This window comes from Sabethes cyaneus, chromosome 3 (assembly GCF_943734655.1).
Source record: "Sabethes cyaneus chromosome 3, idSabCyanKW18_F2, whole genome shotgun sequence".
NCBI lineage: Eukaryota > Metazoa > Arthropoda > Insecta > Diptera > Culicidae > Sabethes > Sabethes cyaneus.
Genome location: NC_071355.1, coordinates 126,556,357 through 126,572,499, shown reverse-complemented (window position 1 = coordinate 126,572,499; position 16,143 = coordinate 126,556,357). Strand labels below are relative to the sequence as shown.

At 37.7% G+C, this 16,143-nt stretch overlaps 1 protein-coding gene across 4 annotated transcripts in view; it reads left to right on the top strand.

The window, feature by feature from the left end:
- LOC128741441 (liprin-alpha-1) overlaps positions 1-16,143 on the top strand; it is a 1,114,069-nt gene that overhangs the window by 238,161 nt on the left and 859,765 nt on the right. For all 4 annotated transcript variants that reach the window (XM_053837258.1, XM_053837259.1, XM_053837257.1 and 1 more), the window contains exon 5: positions 6,252-6,323. In XM_053837258.1, the coding sequence (XP_053693233.1) occupies positions 6,252-6,323 (72 nt within the window). The remainder of the gene's footprint in view (positions 1-6,251; positions 6,324-16,143) is intronic.

Sequence of the window (16,143 nt, the reverse complement as noted above, 5' to 3'; positions counted from 1 at the left end):
TTTTTAGTAGGTAGGCGCATGTTGGCACCATGTGAATCCTATTCGGCACCGCGAAGGTGCTGTCTATGAAGATTTTCTCCCTGCATAAACAATACAAAAAAACATACATACATACATACATACTACATACGTACATACATACATACATACGTACATACATACATACATACAGTCATTCATTCATACATCACACACATTGAATACAATCAACATTTGATTGATATGTTTTGATTTTACACATTTTAACGGTATATAGTGCTTAAGCGTTAAAGTTTGAATAACTTGAATGAACCGTCCGATTTTCAATAACTTGGTTTCGTTTGATAGATCTCAACAGTAATTTTCAAATAATAATAAAATGTGTGAGGGTTTGCAATGAATTAATGCTTATATGTAACAAACCCGAATTAATCCACCTAGCGGCGTGACCTAGCCTTTCTACTGCCACAATAATCATTATTTAATTTCTCAGAAACATCTATAATTAACTTGACTATTTTCTTGAATATCCGTTCCGTATTCCTCGACATCCTTATTTGCCAGTAAAATTCATAACGTATTGCGTAGAATAATTATATTTTCTTTCCTTCGGTGCGTAAATACTTGTAAGCGTCATTTATGTTATTTGATGAACACCTTATTTAGTTTTATAATATTTACGTGATTTATAGAAAAATAATGTTAACACAAAAGATAATTTTTGCAAACTTGAATGAATATATATAGAAAATTAGAAATTAACCCTCTAACGGGTCTACAGACGGCCTTAACTTTCAGGCTTCAGAGCCACATACGAAACTTGTTTTGAAATGATGAAAAAGAAGTAAAATAAAAAGTTATTTATATCCTTTATTTCTACTACTATGTTTTATTGATAAATACGTATTTCGGTCTCGACGTGTGACCTTCATCAATATCTAACTAACTTAGACTGTTTTGTTTTGAACTGACAATATGAAATATGTGTTCATAGCAGATGTTTTGATATTTTGATATTAATACCATGCGTTCAAAAGTTAGCATCTTTGAAAAACAAGAGTTCAGAAAAATTATTATTATACCTCGCTTTTGAAGAAAAAGGATATCTACATCAAAATGATTAATCTGAAAATTTTACTATTAGTTTGCTTGGCTTCAATTTTGCAACATATCTGAATTAGAAAAAATAACTGAATAGAGCATTAGATATGAAAAAGAGAAATTTCTTAGCTGGTAATTATTAATTCAGATAATTATTTTTGCATAAAAATCAAAACTTGAGCTTCTTTTGTACATTCAAAAGAAGCTCAAGTTTTGATTTCATGAAAAGATAGTCATTAGCTTGATCGCATCGTTTTTACAATGTTAGAGTGTAAGGAAAACTAGATGAGGTCGAAAAATAGTGCAAAAGCTGCGCCATAAACATGCTTGAGAATGAAAAGTATGATCGACATGATTTCCAGCGCTTGTCATTTTGGATTTATTTATTAAAACATGATACATGACATAAGACATCTGTCCTTTAAAATGTCACTAACGAAAACAAATCTTACAAAATTACTACCGTGCACTGTTTACTTCCTATTTTTCATATAACATTTCTAAGCTCTTATAACATCACTGTTCATTACTTGTTTTACGTTTATCGACGCGGACGGTTTATCGAGGTTTACTTTAGCTATTTGACTTTAGCAATAGCCCGTGGTAGATCAACGGATCTCGGGGTTGCTTGAGGGACTTAGTTCTTCAGTTGGCGATAGCCCGATTGGGGTCGCATTGAATGGACAAAGTCTGAAGTCGAAATGGCTTGTTTTATTATCCGAAGGGTTTGCTTTTATAGCTAAATTTTGGTGGAAAATATCGGTAATGCATATCGATATTTTCCCTATTCTAAATGTACTCTTAAAGCTAAAAAGAGATAGACTACTGGGACAGAAAGATTCTTTGTTCGATACATTTGGTTCTGAAATTGTAATTTGAAACTTTACACCGAGTCATATAGGCCACCGACAGGTCGGAGAGCCAGCTCAGCAAAATGCGTGCACTTGTGAAGTGTATGCATGGCGCTGGTGCTTGCGTTCGGTGCCCGCCGTGTGTCTCAATACGATCGGAGTTGTCTGTTTTGTTTTGCTTGTTGCATAATATTTATTTACATGATGTTGTGCATGGCTAGGGTAGAGTACGGATGGTACACTCTAATATCTAATGATTGAAAAGAGCATCTATTGATGCGCAAAATTTGTTTGAAATTTGTATAAATTTATTTGGTAAAATCAACACACTTTAATCCTATACACCACTATACCTACATGCTTAAATTAACTGCTTTTCTTTGCCAAGAAAGAAAAAACTTTTCGATTGAATCCCACTATTTAATATTTATTTGCAACAGATACGTAGTTCGCCTACGACGTGCAGGCTTCATCAGTGTCTTATTTCAAAGCGTATACGTATCTGTCGCGAATGAATATTAAATAGTGGAATTTAGTCGGTAAAAGTTTTTTCTTTTCTTTAATTTCAGAATTCGTATTCCACTAAGAGGCTTCAAAAACTTCAGACAATTGACATGTTTCTCACTTTTCTTGAATTTCAATGCAAATTTAAAAATTGCAAATTGTCATCACATACACACGTACATACATACATACATACATACATACATACATACATACATACATACATACATACATACATACATACATACATACATAAATACATACATACATACATACATACATACATACATACATACATACATACATACATACATACATACATACATACATCACACACATTGAATACAATCAACATTTGATTGATATGTTTTGATTTCACACGTTTTAACGGTTTAATATACGGTGCTTAAGTGTTAAAGTTTGAATAACTTTTGAATGAACCGTCCGATTTTAAATAACTCGGTTTCGTTTGATAGGTCTCAGCAGTAATTTTCAAATAATAATAAAATGTGTGATGTTTTTCATTGAATTAATGTTTATATGTTTCAAAAATATGTTTTAAATACTATTTTTTCACATTTCTTTATGTAACTTTCAAACTACAAGTCCAATCGTCATGAAATTTGGAAGTTAAGGGTTTGCTAGGCTCCTCTTTCATATGCAATCAATTTTGTTCAAATCGGTTGAGGGACCTATGAGATAATGAAGTCACATACACACGCGCGCACACACACACACACACACACATACACACACACACATACACACACACACATACACACACACACATACACACACATACACACACACACATACACACACACACATACACACACACACACACACACACACACACACACACACACACACACACACACACACACACACACACACACACACACACACACACAGAAAATGCTCAGTTTTCGAGACTAAGTCGAAAGGTATATGATGACATTCGGCCCGCAGGACCTTCTTTCCATTTCCGGTTTTCCGAGTGATTTCTATACCTTTATACTATATATTTATATAGTAGAAAGGCAAAACGTGCGCATTAGAGTTTTGACTAGGAAAACCTGGTTTTAGGTTTATCGCACCTTCGGAATAGTTTCTTGAAATTGCAGGTTCTATCGTCTGGTAAAATTTAAATTTTTATTAATCCACCTAAAAGTGAAATAAAAAAATATTTTTCTTCAGTTTCAATATAACACATTGATGTGTTCTGTAAAGTTTAAGAGCATATTATTACAACAAACTTTGCTGAAGACAGTAACCTTCTATCTCTTCAGCGAAGAGAAAAAAATCTTATTTATTTTATATGAATTTGTTTTTACAATTGTTTTACCAGCTAAAATGGGTTCGTTTTGTAATTGTGGTATGACTTTTTCATGTTGTACAAATAGTAAAAATACACAACTTTGCTGAATATAGTATACCTCTATGATTGCTTGTTTAGGAACTGCAGAACTTTGATTTTAAAAATATTCTAATTTTGACCCCGAATTACTCGATTATCGACAGACGGATTCATTTAAAACATTTTACATTTGCTGATAGTTTTGTTGCATACAGACACCATTTTTCCATATGGAGAAACGAGAGAAAATTCCAGTTGGGGCCGATTGCGGTACACCTCACATACTGATTGCTTCTTTTCTGTGATGTCAGTTTTTGCTGATCTATTTTGCCAACAGTTTAAAGTATTAATGCATTGAATAATTATGGCATTTTGCTCATAACAAGTTTATTGAAGAATATACGTTGGTTAAACATCGATTTGTAACTTTATATCAATATGGCATTCTAAAACCTACACGTGTTGTAGAAAATACAACACCGTGAGTAACCGAAGGTTAATAAAAATTGATGAAAACTTTTTTGAATCAAATAGAATGGCATTACAGGAAATTATGCATAGTTCAAAACCTATAAACTAGACCTTTACTAGACAATGTATATATTAAAGAATAATATTTCCTCTTACAACTTATTTTTACTTGCATTTACTCAAATTAGTAACAACTTACTTATCCTTACTCAGCAATTTCATGAAAAATGGATCTATCAAAATTCATGAGTGCTCCTATTTTGTTCAAATTTTGAAAACTTTTTCAATTTCCTAAAAAATCATGTAAACAAACGCACTACGCAACGTTAACGTAGATGAAGACCGTATAACAAAGGTTCTTTCACCACTAGGTGGATTAAATCGGGTTTTTATAGGCATATACGTCAACTGGCAATAAATAGTAAATTGATTTGTATTTCAGATAATGAGAAAGATGGTTTAAGAAAGGTTCCACCACCAGGTGGATTAAGTGGTTTTTTTTAACATGATAAGGTACACCGGGGCAAGTGGGACCTAAAAAATGCATAGTTTGGGTTTATTCCACTGTGTTTTCTATACCTATGATTATTTCAAAATTCTTTCAGCACAGAAACTCTTCAGTGGTATCACTTCGAAGGAATAATTACGAAAAAGGTCTATAAATTTACATGAAATGAATCTGGAGGAGAATTTTCAAAATTATGGCGATGGGTCCCACTTGCCCCATTTACCGGGGGGGACCTATATTCAAATTTGATTAAAAAGCATGAAATAATAATAAATTGTGTAAGTTAGTATACAGAAATGCTGAAGCATTGCAAGAAGTAATCAAAAACAATATTTGCACGAAAGGTTCGTCCAAAAATAGCGTAACAAAATCAGATCACAACGGGCGACTTTATAATTTATATAAAACACAGATTGTGTGCAATTACGTTGTAAAGCATTATTGTAATGACATGTAGTTGAATAGGTCGTTGCATCCAATTCTTGCGAGACGTAATTTAGCATTAACCATTGTTTAATAGCTCAAAAATACGATTATGATCTGTTTGTTCTACCATGCCCAATTCGGTAGAGCTACGCATAAGAGATAGTTACGCTATAATAACCACAACACTTTATTGTTTCAATTCCAGTTGCAGATTTCTTTAATTATGTCAAATTTGCCTTTCCAAATTCAATTAACATCGTTTAGGTGTAACCAAAATGTGACCAAACTGTTTGTTCCCTCATAAGCTGTGCATGAGGGTTTCTTTTTTGGGGCCACTTGGTTTAGTCCTTTTCGGTTTTATTTTAAAGCTTTACTGATACAAATATTATGTAATTGAACTAAAAATGTTTGGTAGTACATCTAAAAAATGTATTAAGACAGGAAGTTTTGTGCTGAAACACTTTATTTTTAATAGGTCCCACTTGCCCCGGGTGCTTCGAAGTCCCGACCTTATTTCAACCCATTCTTTTAATGCAATTTTTCAAATTAAACAACTAGTTTTCGGGTATAATTTGTCAATACAGTCGTTATGTTTATCTACTGCCAGAAAAACATGTACTTTTACGTAAAGCTTGTGGCCAAAATATCATTTCTAGAAAGGTGCGTCGGACTTACAACGCAAATTGAAAATAACGCTCAAATTTAAAGTCTAATTTTGTTGTTTGAAATGCCTGTTATAAATAATCTATAATTTTAATACATGCGTTTGAGTTGTATCTTTCATTTCTAGAAAGGTTCAGTTGGAGAAAATGAAGTTGAAGAGAGTTATGAGCTCCGTTCCCACTTACCCCGTATTCCCACTTGCCCCGGGGTACCTTAATTCAGAGGCGAATGCCAAAATAGCCAAAGTCTCTATATATAAAAAACATGATAATTCAGTCCAAAAATAATGCCGGAAGACGTTGTTTATGTAAACAAGCAAACCTAAAATAAACTTTCTTCCTTTGTCAGATTTTTCGTTGCAACTAATCTTTTTTTTGTAATTTTTTTATAGATACAACAACAAAAATCAGGACAATCGGCGTCTCAAGCTGGTCTATCGAAAGAAAACGGGTTGGATTGCAAGGTTGTATAATTTAATTACAGATTTTAACAAATCATTCAATATACAGGGGTTAGATAAAATGATCGGGACAGAAAAAATTTTGATCAAATTCAAAGAATCATAATTTCTACAAAAACAGACATGCACTAGAATCTCGTTTTACGTCCATCCATTTTGCGTGATTTCTTTTTACGTCCGAAATTTGAATTAACGTGTTCTCGTTTTACGTCCTAAATTTGCAGTATGAAAAATCTTTATTATTCATCCAGAAAAAATGGGCCGTCGCAGAAATCGATAATATTTTTTAAAATAGATAATTATGTCGTCTACACTGCCGTGAATCGCATATGTTTTTTCAGTATGGACATGAAAAAGTATAAAGGTATAGTAATCACTCGGAAAACCTGGAATGGAAAGAAGGTCCTGCAGGCCGAATGTCAGGTACCATTCGACTCAGTTTCGAAAACAGCATTTTCTCTCTGTGTGTGTGTGTGTGTGTGTGTGTGTGTGTGTGTGCGTGTGTGTGTGTGTGCGTGTGTGTGTGTGTGTGTGCGTGTGTGTGAGAGAGAGAGAGTGCGCGTGTGTGTGTGTGTGAGTGTGTGTGTGTGAGTGTGTGTGTGTGAGTGTGTGTGTGTGAGTGTGTGTGTGTGAGTGTGTGTGTGTGAGTGTGTGTGTGTGAGTGTGTGTGTGTGAGTGTGTGTGTGTGTGTGTGAGTGTGTGTGTGTGTGTGTGTGTGTGTGTGTGTGTGAGTGTGTGTGTGTGTGTGTGTGTGTGTGTGTGTGTGTGTGTGTGTGTGTGTGTGTGTGTGTGTGTGTGTGTGTGTGTGTGTGTGTGTTCTGCATAAAGCCGGGGTGGCTCGTGCTGTTTAAGCACTCGACTCCATTCAACTCGGTCTTGGGCCACTCGTCGCCAATTTCCTAGTCGTCTCAGAAATCGCGAATCGCTTTCGACCTGGTCGAGCCATCGAGCACATTGGGCCCTGCTGTTCCTGGTGCCGGTGGGGTTGTTGAAGCGGACTATTTTCGTCGTCCGGCATCCTTACGACGAGTCCGGCCCACCGTAGCCTGCTAACTTTCGCTAAATGTACGATGGGAGTCTCCCCAAGCAGTGCCTGTAGCTCGTGATTTATACGCCTCCGCCACTCTCCGCTTTCAATTTGTACGCCGCCAAATATCGTCCGCAGCACTTTCCGCTCGAACACGGCACGGGCGCGTATGTCCTCCGTGAGCAGCGTCACGGCTTCAAGTCCATAAAGAACTACCGGTCTAATAAGGGTTTTGTACATTGTTAGCTCCGTGCGGCGGCGTATGCTTCCTGATCGAAGCCTAGCAAAGTAGGCCCGATTTCCCGCTTGGATGCGCCGCTGGATCTCCTTACTAGTGTTGTTGTCCGCGGTCACCAGCGATCCCAAATACACGTACTCCTCTACCACTTCTAGTTCGTCGCCGTCAACGGTTACCGTCCATGGGAGACGCGCGTTTGTTACCTTTGAGCCTCTTCCTTTCATGTATTTGGTCTTCGACGCATTTATTTTTGGCCCAATTCTCCCAGACTCCGCTTTCAGTCTGGCGTAGATTGCTTCCGCCGGCACAAAGTTCCTGGTTACGATATCGAAGTCATCTGCAAAGCCTAGAAGTTGGCTACCCTTGGTAAAAATCGTGCCTCTCGTTTCGATGCCCGCTCGTCGGATCACCCCCTCAAGAGCGATGTTGAACAGCATGCAGGATAAACCGTCACCTTGTCTCAACCCTCGCCGCGTCTCGAAGGGACTCGAGAGTGTCCCAGAGATGCGTACGAAACACATCACTCGATTCAGCGTAGCTCTCATCAGTCGCGTCAGTTTGTCCGGAAAACCGTGTTCGTGCATCATCTGCCATAGCTTGTCTCGATCGACTGTATCGCATGCTGCTTTGAGATCAATAAAGATGTGATGCGTAGGCACGTTGTACTCCCGAAATTTCTGCAAGATCTGTCGGATAGTAAAAATTGGGACCGTAGTTGCGCGAGCTCCCATGAAACCTGCCTGATAATTCCCTACGAAACCTTGTGCTATCGGTGACAACCGGCCTAACAGGATCTAGGAGAGTACCTTGTAGGCGGCGTTTACCAGCGTAATACCGCGATAGTTGCAGCAGTTTAGCCGATCACCCTTTTTGTAAATGGGACAAACCACTCCTTCCATCCATTCCTCCGGTAGCTTTTCCTCCTTCCAAATCCTCTAAATAACCCAGTGTAGAGCCTTTGCTAACGTTTCTCCACCATGTTTTTAAAGCTCTGCCGGGCTGGGAAGGACCCAGCGGCTTTATTGGTCTTCAACAGTCTGATTTCTCGTTTGACTTCTTGGAGATCAGGTGCTAGGACATTACTATCTTCCATGGGTGCTCCTAGGTTAATTTGGAGGTGTTCATCGAAGAACTGCTTTCATCTGTCGACCACCTCGCGCTCGTTTGTGATTAGATTCCCTCCCTCGTCCCTACACATGTCAGGTCTCGATGTGTAGCCCTTCCGAGTTTGATTCACTTTCTCGTAAAACTTGCGCGTGTCATTAGCTCGGAATAGTTGTTCTAATTTTTCACGATCTCTGTCCTCCTTTTGCCGCTTTTTCCTCCTCAGGATCGTGGTCAACTGGTTCCTAGCTCGTCGGTATTTGGCCAGGTTCTCTCTAGTGGCATTACTTAGATAATTTTTCCAAGAAGTTTTTTCCCCTCCACCGCTTGTTGGCATTCCCCATCAAACCAATCGTTTTGTGTACTCCGAGACTTAATACCTAGTGCCGCGGTAGCAGCCTCTCCGATGACAGAGCGTATTCTGTCCTAACCGTCTTCGAGGTTTGAAGCACCTACCTCCTCGGAAGAAGGCAGTGCCTCATTCAGTATTCGCGCGTAGTTCTCGGCAGTTTTCGGGTTATCTAGCTGCCTGATGTTCAGTCGAGGAGGGCGGCTTTGACGTGTCCGGTATACGGTGGACAGCTTTGAGCGCACATGTACTGCTACTAGGTAATGGTCAAAATCAATATCCGCACCCTGTCGGGAGCGTACGTTCGTGATGCTAGAGAAAAACCGGCCCTCTATGAGAATGTGGTCAATTTGGTTCATTGTACGTTGATCAGGTGATCTCCAGGTGGCTTTGTGGATATCCTTGCACGGGAAAAAGGTGCTTCGGATCACCAGGCCTCGGGAAGCTGCGAAGTTTATACGTCGTTGGCCGTTATCGTTCGTGTCGGTGTGCAGGCTATGAGGTCCTACCACCGGTCTATACATTTCTTCCCTACCGACCTGGGCGTTCATATCCCCGATGACAATCTTGATGCCCCGTGACGAGCAGCTGTTGTACGTTGCCTCCAGCCTCGCGTAGAACGCTTTTTTGTCATCGTCGGGTCTACCTTTGTGCGGGCAGTGCACGTAAATGATACTATAATTGAAGAAACGGCCCTTTGTCCTCAATACATACATTCTCTCGTTGATCGCCTACCAATCTATCACGCGATCCTGCATTCCGTCCAGCACTACAAAGCCCTTTCCCAGTTTGTTGGTAGTGCCACCGATCCGGCAAAACTGGGCCTTTCCGCCACGGATCTTCCATACCTTCTCTCCTTTGCGACAGATTTCCTGCAGAGCTACGACGCCGAGTTTGCGGGGTTCAAGCTGTTCAATCAACACCCGCTCGCAACCTGCGAAATTTAGCGATCTGCAGTTCCAAGTACCGAGTCTCCATTCGTCGTCCTTGTTCCGTCGCCTAGGTCAATGCCGAATATTCCGCTCCGAATTAGCTTGAATTTTGTAAGTGGTGTAATTTAATTTAGGTGTGTAGCCATACTGGGGCAACACTACCGAGTGTCGCGATGGGACTGCCATCTTATAGTGCCATTCCAGAGCGAATGGCCGAGAAGTGAGCCTTGTGGAACCCCCGTGGTAACCGTGTCGATTTCCTCTTCTCTTCTGCTTAGTTGCCTTCTCAGCTCTTTCGATCACTGTGCGTATGGCGTCTACCGTACACTTTCCTTTCCTGAACCCGAATTGCCTCTCTGACAGTCCATGGTCGCTCTCCGTGTATCTTGAAGCCGGTTGAGAATGATTCTCTCCAAGAGTTTACCGAGTGTGTCCAGCAGACAGATGGGTCTGTAAGCACCTGGATCTCCCGGGGACTTTCCTGGTTTCGGTAGGAGTACTAACTTCTGTGTCTTCCATGAATCTGGAAAGCAGCCTTCCTCCAGACATTTTTTAAAGCCGATCTAAACATGTCTGGAAATCCCTGCAGTGCCGCTTTCAGCGCTACATTGGGGATTCCATCTGGGCCAGGCGCTTTCCTAACTTTTATATTTTTCGCGGTAGCTACGAGTTCCTCGTTGGAGACTCGTCTTTCATCGGCGTCAATTCCCTCAACTTTACCGTGATTCACAAAAAACAAATGAGATTAGATGCTCTTCCCCGTGATACACTCCTTTAAAATGTATATGTAAAAAAAACAGTGATAGCTTCTAAAGAGAATAAGATAGAGCTCTACTATTTTCAACAAAAATGTGCAATTAAATTCGATTACCAATTTCTTAGAATATTTGAAAGCCATATGAGGCGTTATTAAAGAGCTGGATCGAAAAACATGTTTTTAAGGGTGTCCGTAAGAGTTTGGCTCTATAGCTTTTTGCCTTTCTACTATATAAATATATAGTATAAAGGTATAGAAATCACTCGGAAAACCGGAAATGGAAAGAAGGTCCTGCGGGCCGAATGTCATATACCACTCGACTCAGTTTCGAAAACTTAGCGTTTTCTGTGTGTGTGTGTGTGTGTGTGTGTGTGTGTGTGTGTGTGTGTGTGTGTGTGTGTGTGTGTGTGTGTGTGTGTGTGTGTGTGTGTGTGTGTGTGTGTGTGTGTGTGTGTGTGTGTGTGTGTGTGTGTGTGTGTGTGTGTGTGTGTGTGTGTGTGTGTGTGTGTGTGTGTGTGTGTGTATGTGTGTGTTTGTGTGTATGTGACGCTTTTAATCTCACTGACTTTTCTCGGAGATGGCTGGATCGATTTTAAAGTTCTTAGTGTCAAATGGAAGGTCTAGGTGTCCCATTGGAATTTCATGTTGATCGGACTTTTAGTTCAAAAGTTATGTATAAAAATACGAAAAATACGGGACTTCATTATCTCATAGGTCCCTCAACCGATTTGAACAAAATTGATTGCATATGAAAGGGGAGCCTTGCAAACCCTTAACTTCCAAATTTCATGACGATTGGACTTGTAGTTTGAAAGTTACATAAAGAAATGTGAAAAAATAGTATTTAAAACATATTTTTGTATCATATAAGCATCAATTCAATGAAAAACCCGAATTAATCGACCTAGCGGCGTGACTTAGCCTTTCTACTGCCTCAATAATCATTATTTAATTTCCCAGGTACATCTATAATTAACTTGACTATATTTTCATTTGCCAGTAAAATTCACAACGTATTGCGTAGAGCAATTATATTTTCTTTCCTTGGGTGCGTAAATACTTGTAAGCGTCATTTATACTACTTGATGAACACCTTATTTAGTTTTATAATATTTACGTGATTTATAGAAAAATAATGTAGACACAAAAGATAATTTTTGCAGACTTCAATGAATATATATAGAAAATTAGAAATTAACCCTCTAACGGGTCTACAGATGCCCTTAACTTTCGGGCTTCAGAGCCACGAAACTTGTTTTGAATTGACAATATGAAATATGTGTTTATAGCAGATTTTTGATATTTTGATATTAATACCATGCATTCAAAAGTTAGCATCTTTGAAAAACAAGAGTTCAGAAAAATGATTATTATACTTCGCTTTTGAAGAAAAAGGAAATCTACAACAAAATGATTATCTTATCTTATCTTATCTCACACTAACGCAGCCAATACTTGAAGGCATCCTGGAAAATGCCGATTGCTTAAATTGGTCATTTTTCTTGTCAACGGCTAGGCCAACTGCGCAGCATGTACCGCAGAGAGAATTCCAAAGAATTAAGTGGAATTAAAAATGATACTTAATTCCATTTAACTCATTGAAATCAAGGGGAAGGAAGAAAGCGTAGACCTCCCGTACCAAACGCTTCCCTTGAAGATATTGATTAATTTACAGATTACAAATTGTAGTCGTTGGGAGTATCTTTGCTAATAAAGGTTAAGTAACACTCCGGACCCTCGGGGATGAACTTATGGCATTAACCATAGTTTGGCTGCAATAGGCCAAGGTTATAGCGCCTTTTTTTCGCTCTCTGAAAATTGAAAAATTCCGTCTACCCGGCATCATTTTAATTACTTAGTAATAGAATAAAATTTAAAAATAATAAAATATATGAATGCAGGAAAATCAAATAGATAAACGAGTGAAGTTATGAAACGACCTCACCGGCATTTGTTTCTTCGTCCATTCCATTAAATCCCGCCATTGAACAGCATTTTCGATTAAACTTGAAACAGTTTAAAGTCCTATTCGAAAGCTAGGTTTTGGGTGCCTCCGGAGCAGAACTTCATAAACCGCAAAAGTCACTACCGTATGCACAAGCGTAAATTCGGACCGCTTCCAGTAACAGTTGCCTCCAGTAATTCCGTCTGCATCCAAACATGTAACTTGTTTGTCACTATCTTCAAGGCACATGCTAATTCTATATCTGCTTTCGCTGGCCGAAAAACTAATCTGTTATTTTAACAACTAATCTGCTTGATTATTTCCAACTTCCCAATTCGTACGGAACCGATAATTCGTTTTATTAAATATTGTTTTACAAACTGTAAGAAAAATTTTGACAGCGAAAAATTTTGCTGCCGTCCACACGCGCTGTTTACTGCGATCTCTTCTTAAAGGTTTTTTTACTTTAAATAGATAAACTTTAAAATAATTTTCTAAACATCGAATTTTTTTACTTCCTAAATATATATAGCGTAGACGCTCCATTAGTCGCGTAGCTAAGCACAATGTCATTTCTTTTTTCTTGTTTATTGAGGTATATGCTTCAATAAATGCTTGTGGGATATAAATTTATCAAACATAAGGTATCTATCTCATTCAAAATAAAATATTCGTAAAACTTCATTCCTAATCAAACCTGCCTCTTATTTCAGGGTAAATATTTTTTCCTTAGGCGGTTTAAGAAAGGTTTTTGTAGATTTATAAAGTTAATTCGACTTAAACTTCAAGGATATGTATTGGAAGTTTAATTTAACGTTGCTGGTATATACCATAGAGACTTGTTCAACAAAAGTTATCCTGAAATGACACTCATTTCTCTAAAAACCTGATCACATATTTTCTATTGAAAACTTATCTGTCGCACAATTGTACACAAATTTTACCATTGAGAATTGATAGTTATGGTTCACTCTCCTGTAGGCAATCTGCTAAACACCTAGTATCTATTGATTGAAAAGAGCATCTATTGATGCGCAGAATTTGTTTGAAATTTGTATAAATTTATTTGGAAAAATCAACTTACTAGTATTTTTAATCCTATTACCACTATACCTACATGCTTAAATTAGCTGCTTTTCATCGCTTTTTGCTTTTCTTGTACAATTGTGAGCAACAGCAAGTGCAGAAAATGACAATTGAATTCTGAAATCAAAGAAAAGAAAAAACTTTTCGATTGAATCCCACTATTTAATATTTATTTGCAACAGATACGTAGTTCACTTACGAAGTGCAGGCTTCATCAGTGTCTTATTTCAAAGCGTATACGTATCTGTCGCGAATAAATATTAAATAGTGGAATTTAGTCGGTAAAAGTTTTTTCTTTTCTTTAACTTCAGAGTTCGTATTCCACTAAGAGGCTTCAATAACTTCAGACAATTGACATAATTCTCACTTTTCTTGAATTTCAACGCAAATTTAAAAATTGCAAATTGTCATCACATACACACGTACATACATACATACACACATACATTCATTCATACATACATACATACATACATACATACATACATACATACATATATGCATTACACACATTGAATACAATCAACATTTGATTGATATGTTTTGATTTCACACGTTTTAACGGTTTAATATACGGGGCTCAAATGTTAAAGTTTGAATAACTTTGGAATGAACCGTCCGATTTTAAATAACTCGGTTTCGTTTGATAGATCTCAGCAGTAATTTTCAAATAATAATAAAATGTGTGATGTTTTTCATTGAATTGATGCTACAAAAATATGTTTTAAATACTGTTTTTTCACATTTCTTTATGTAACTTTCAAACTACAAGTCCAATCGTCATGAAATTTGGAAGTTAAGGGTTTGCAAGGCTCCCCTTTCATATGCAATTAATTTTGTTCAAATCGATTGTGGGACCTATGAGATAATGAAGTCCCATATATTTCGTATTTTGATACATAACTTTTGAACTAGAAGTCCGATCAATATGAAATATTGACCTATGGGACACCTAGACCTTCCATTTGACACTAAAAACATTAAAATCGGTCCAGCCATCTCCGAGAAAAGTGAGTGAGATTAAAAGCGTCACATACACACACACCTACATACACACACATACATACACACACACATACATACACACACATACATACACACACACACATACATACATACACACACACACACACACACACACACACACACACACACACACACACACACACACACACACGCACACACACGCACACACACACGCACACACACACACGCACACACACACACACACACACACACACACACAGAAAATGCTCAGTTTTCGAAACTGAGTCGAATGGTATATGACATTCGGCCCGCAGAACCTTCTTTCCATTTCCGGTTTTCCAAGTGATTTCTATACCTTTATACTATATATTTATATAGTAGAAAGGCAAAAAACATTGACTAAATGTTATTAATCAACGATTACAACCTTTTTATGTTCACAAAATCCGCCAAGAGCTATCCGTGCGGTGCAATTAAGTTTTTTGCGACCTACGGTAAGACGTAGTCCTACGGCAATAAAAATATTTTTGTTCGAAACATTCCCGCAAACTTTTTTTTATGAACACACTTAGGCCAATGATTTTTCGTTATTTAAAGTAATGCGGAAACTGACTGATATTTGCATACTTTTGGAAGTAAAATATTTTGTGTTGCCAACAACGGCTATCTTTGTTGCCAGAATCGAACCATGCCAAAACCGAACCATGCCAAATTCGAAATCCCACTGTAGTGGGATTCAATCGGAAAGTTTTATCTTTTCTTTGATTTCAGATTTCAATTGTCATTTTCTTCACTTGCGGTTACTCACAATTGTACAAGAAAAACAAAAGGCGACGAAAAGCAGTTAATTTAAGCATAGTATAGTGGTGCATGGGATTAAAAATACTAGTGAGTTGATTTTTCCAAATAAACTTCAAACAATTTTGCGCATCAATAGATGCTCTTTCCAATCAATTGATATTAGAGCTTAGAAATTTTATATGAAAAATAGGAGGAAAATATTGTACGGTAGTAATTTTGTACGATATGTTTTCGTTAGTGACACTTTAAAAGACAGAAATCTTATGTCATGTATCATATTTCAATAAATAACTCGAATTGACAAGCACTGGAAATCATATCGATCATATTTCCCATTCTGGCGCAGCTTTTGCACGATTTTTCGACCTCATCTTGTTTTCCTAATCCTCTAACGGGATACATTATAATAACGATGCGATCAAGGTAATGATTATCTTTTCATGAAAGTACATTCAAAAGAAGCTTAAGTTTTGATTTTCATGCAAAAATAATTATCTGAAGGAGCGCTAGCTAAGAAATAGTTCCATTTCTCTTTTTCATATCTAATGCTCTATTCAGTTATTTTTTCCAATTCAGATATATTGCAAAATTGAAGCC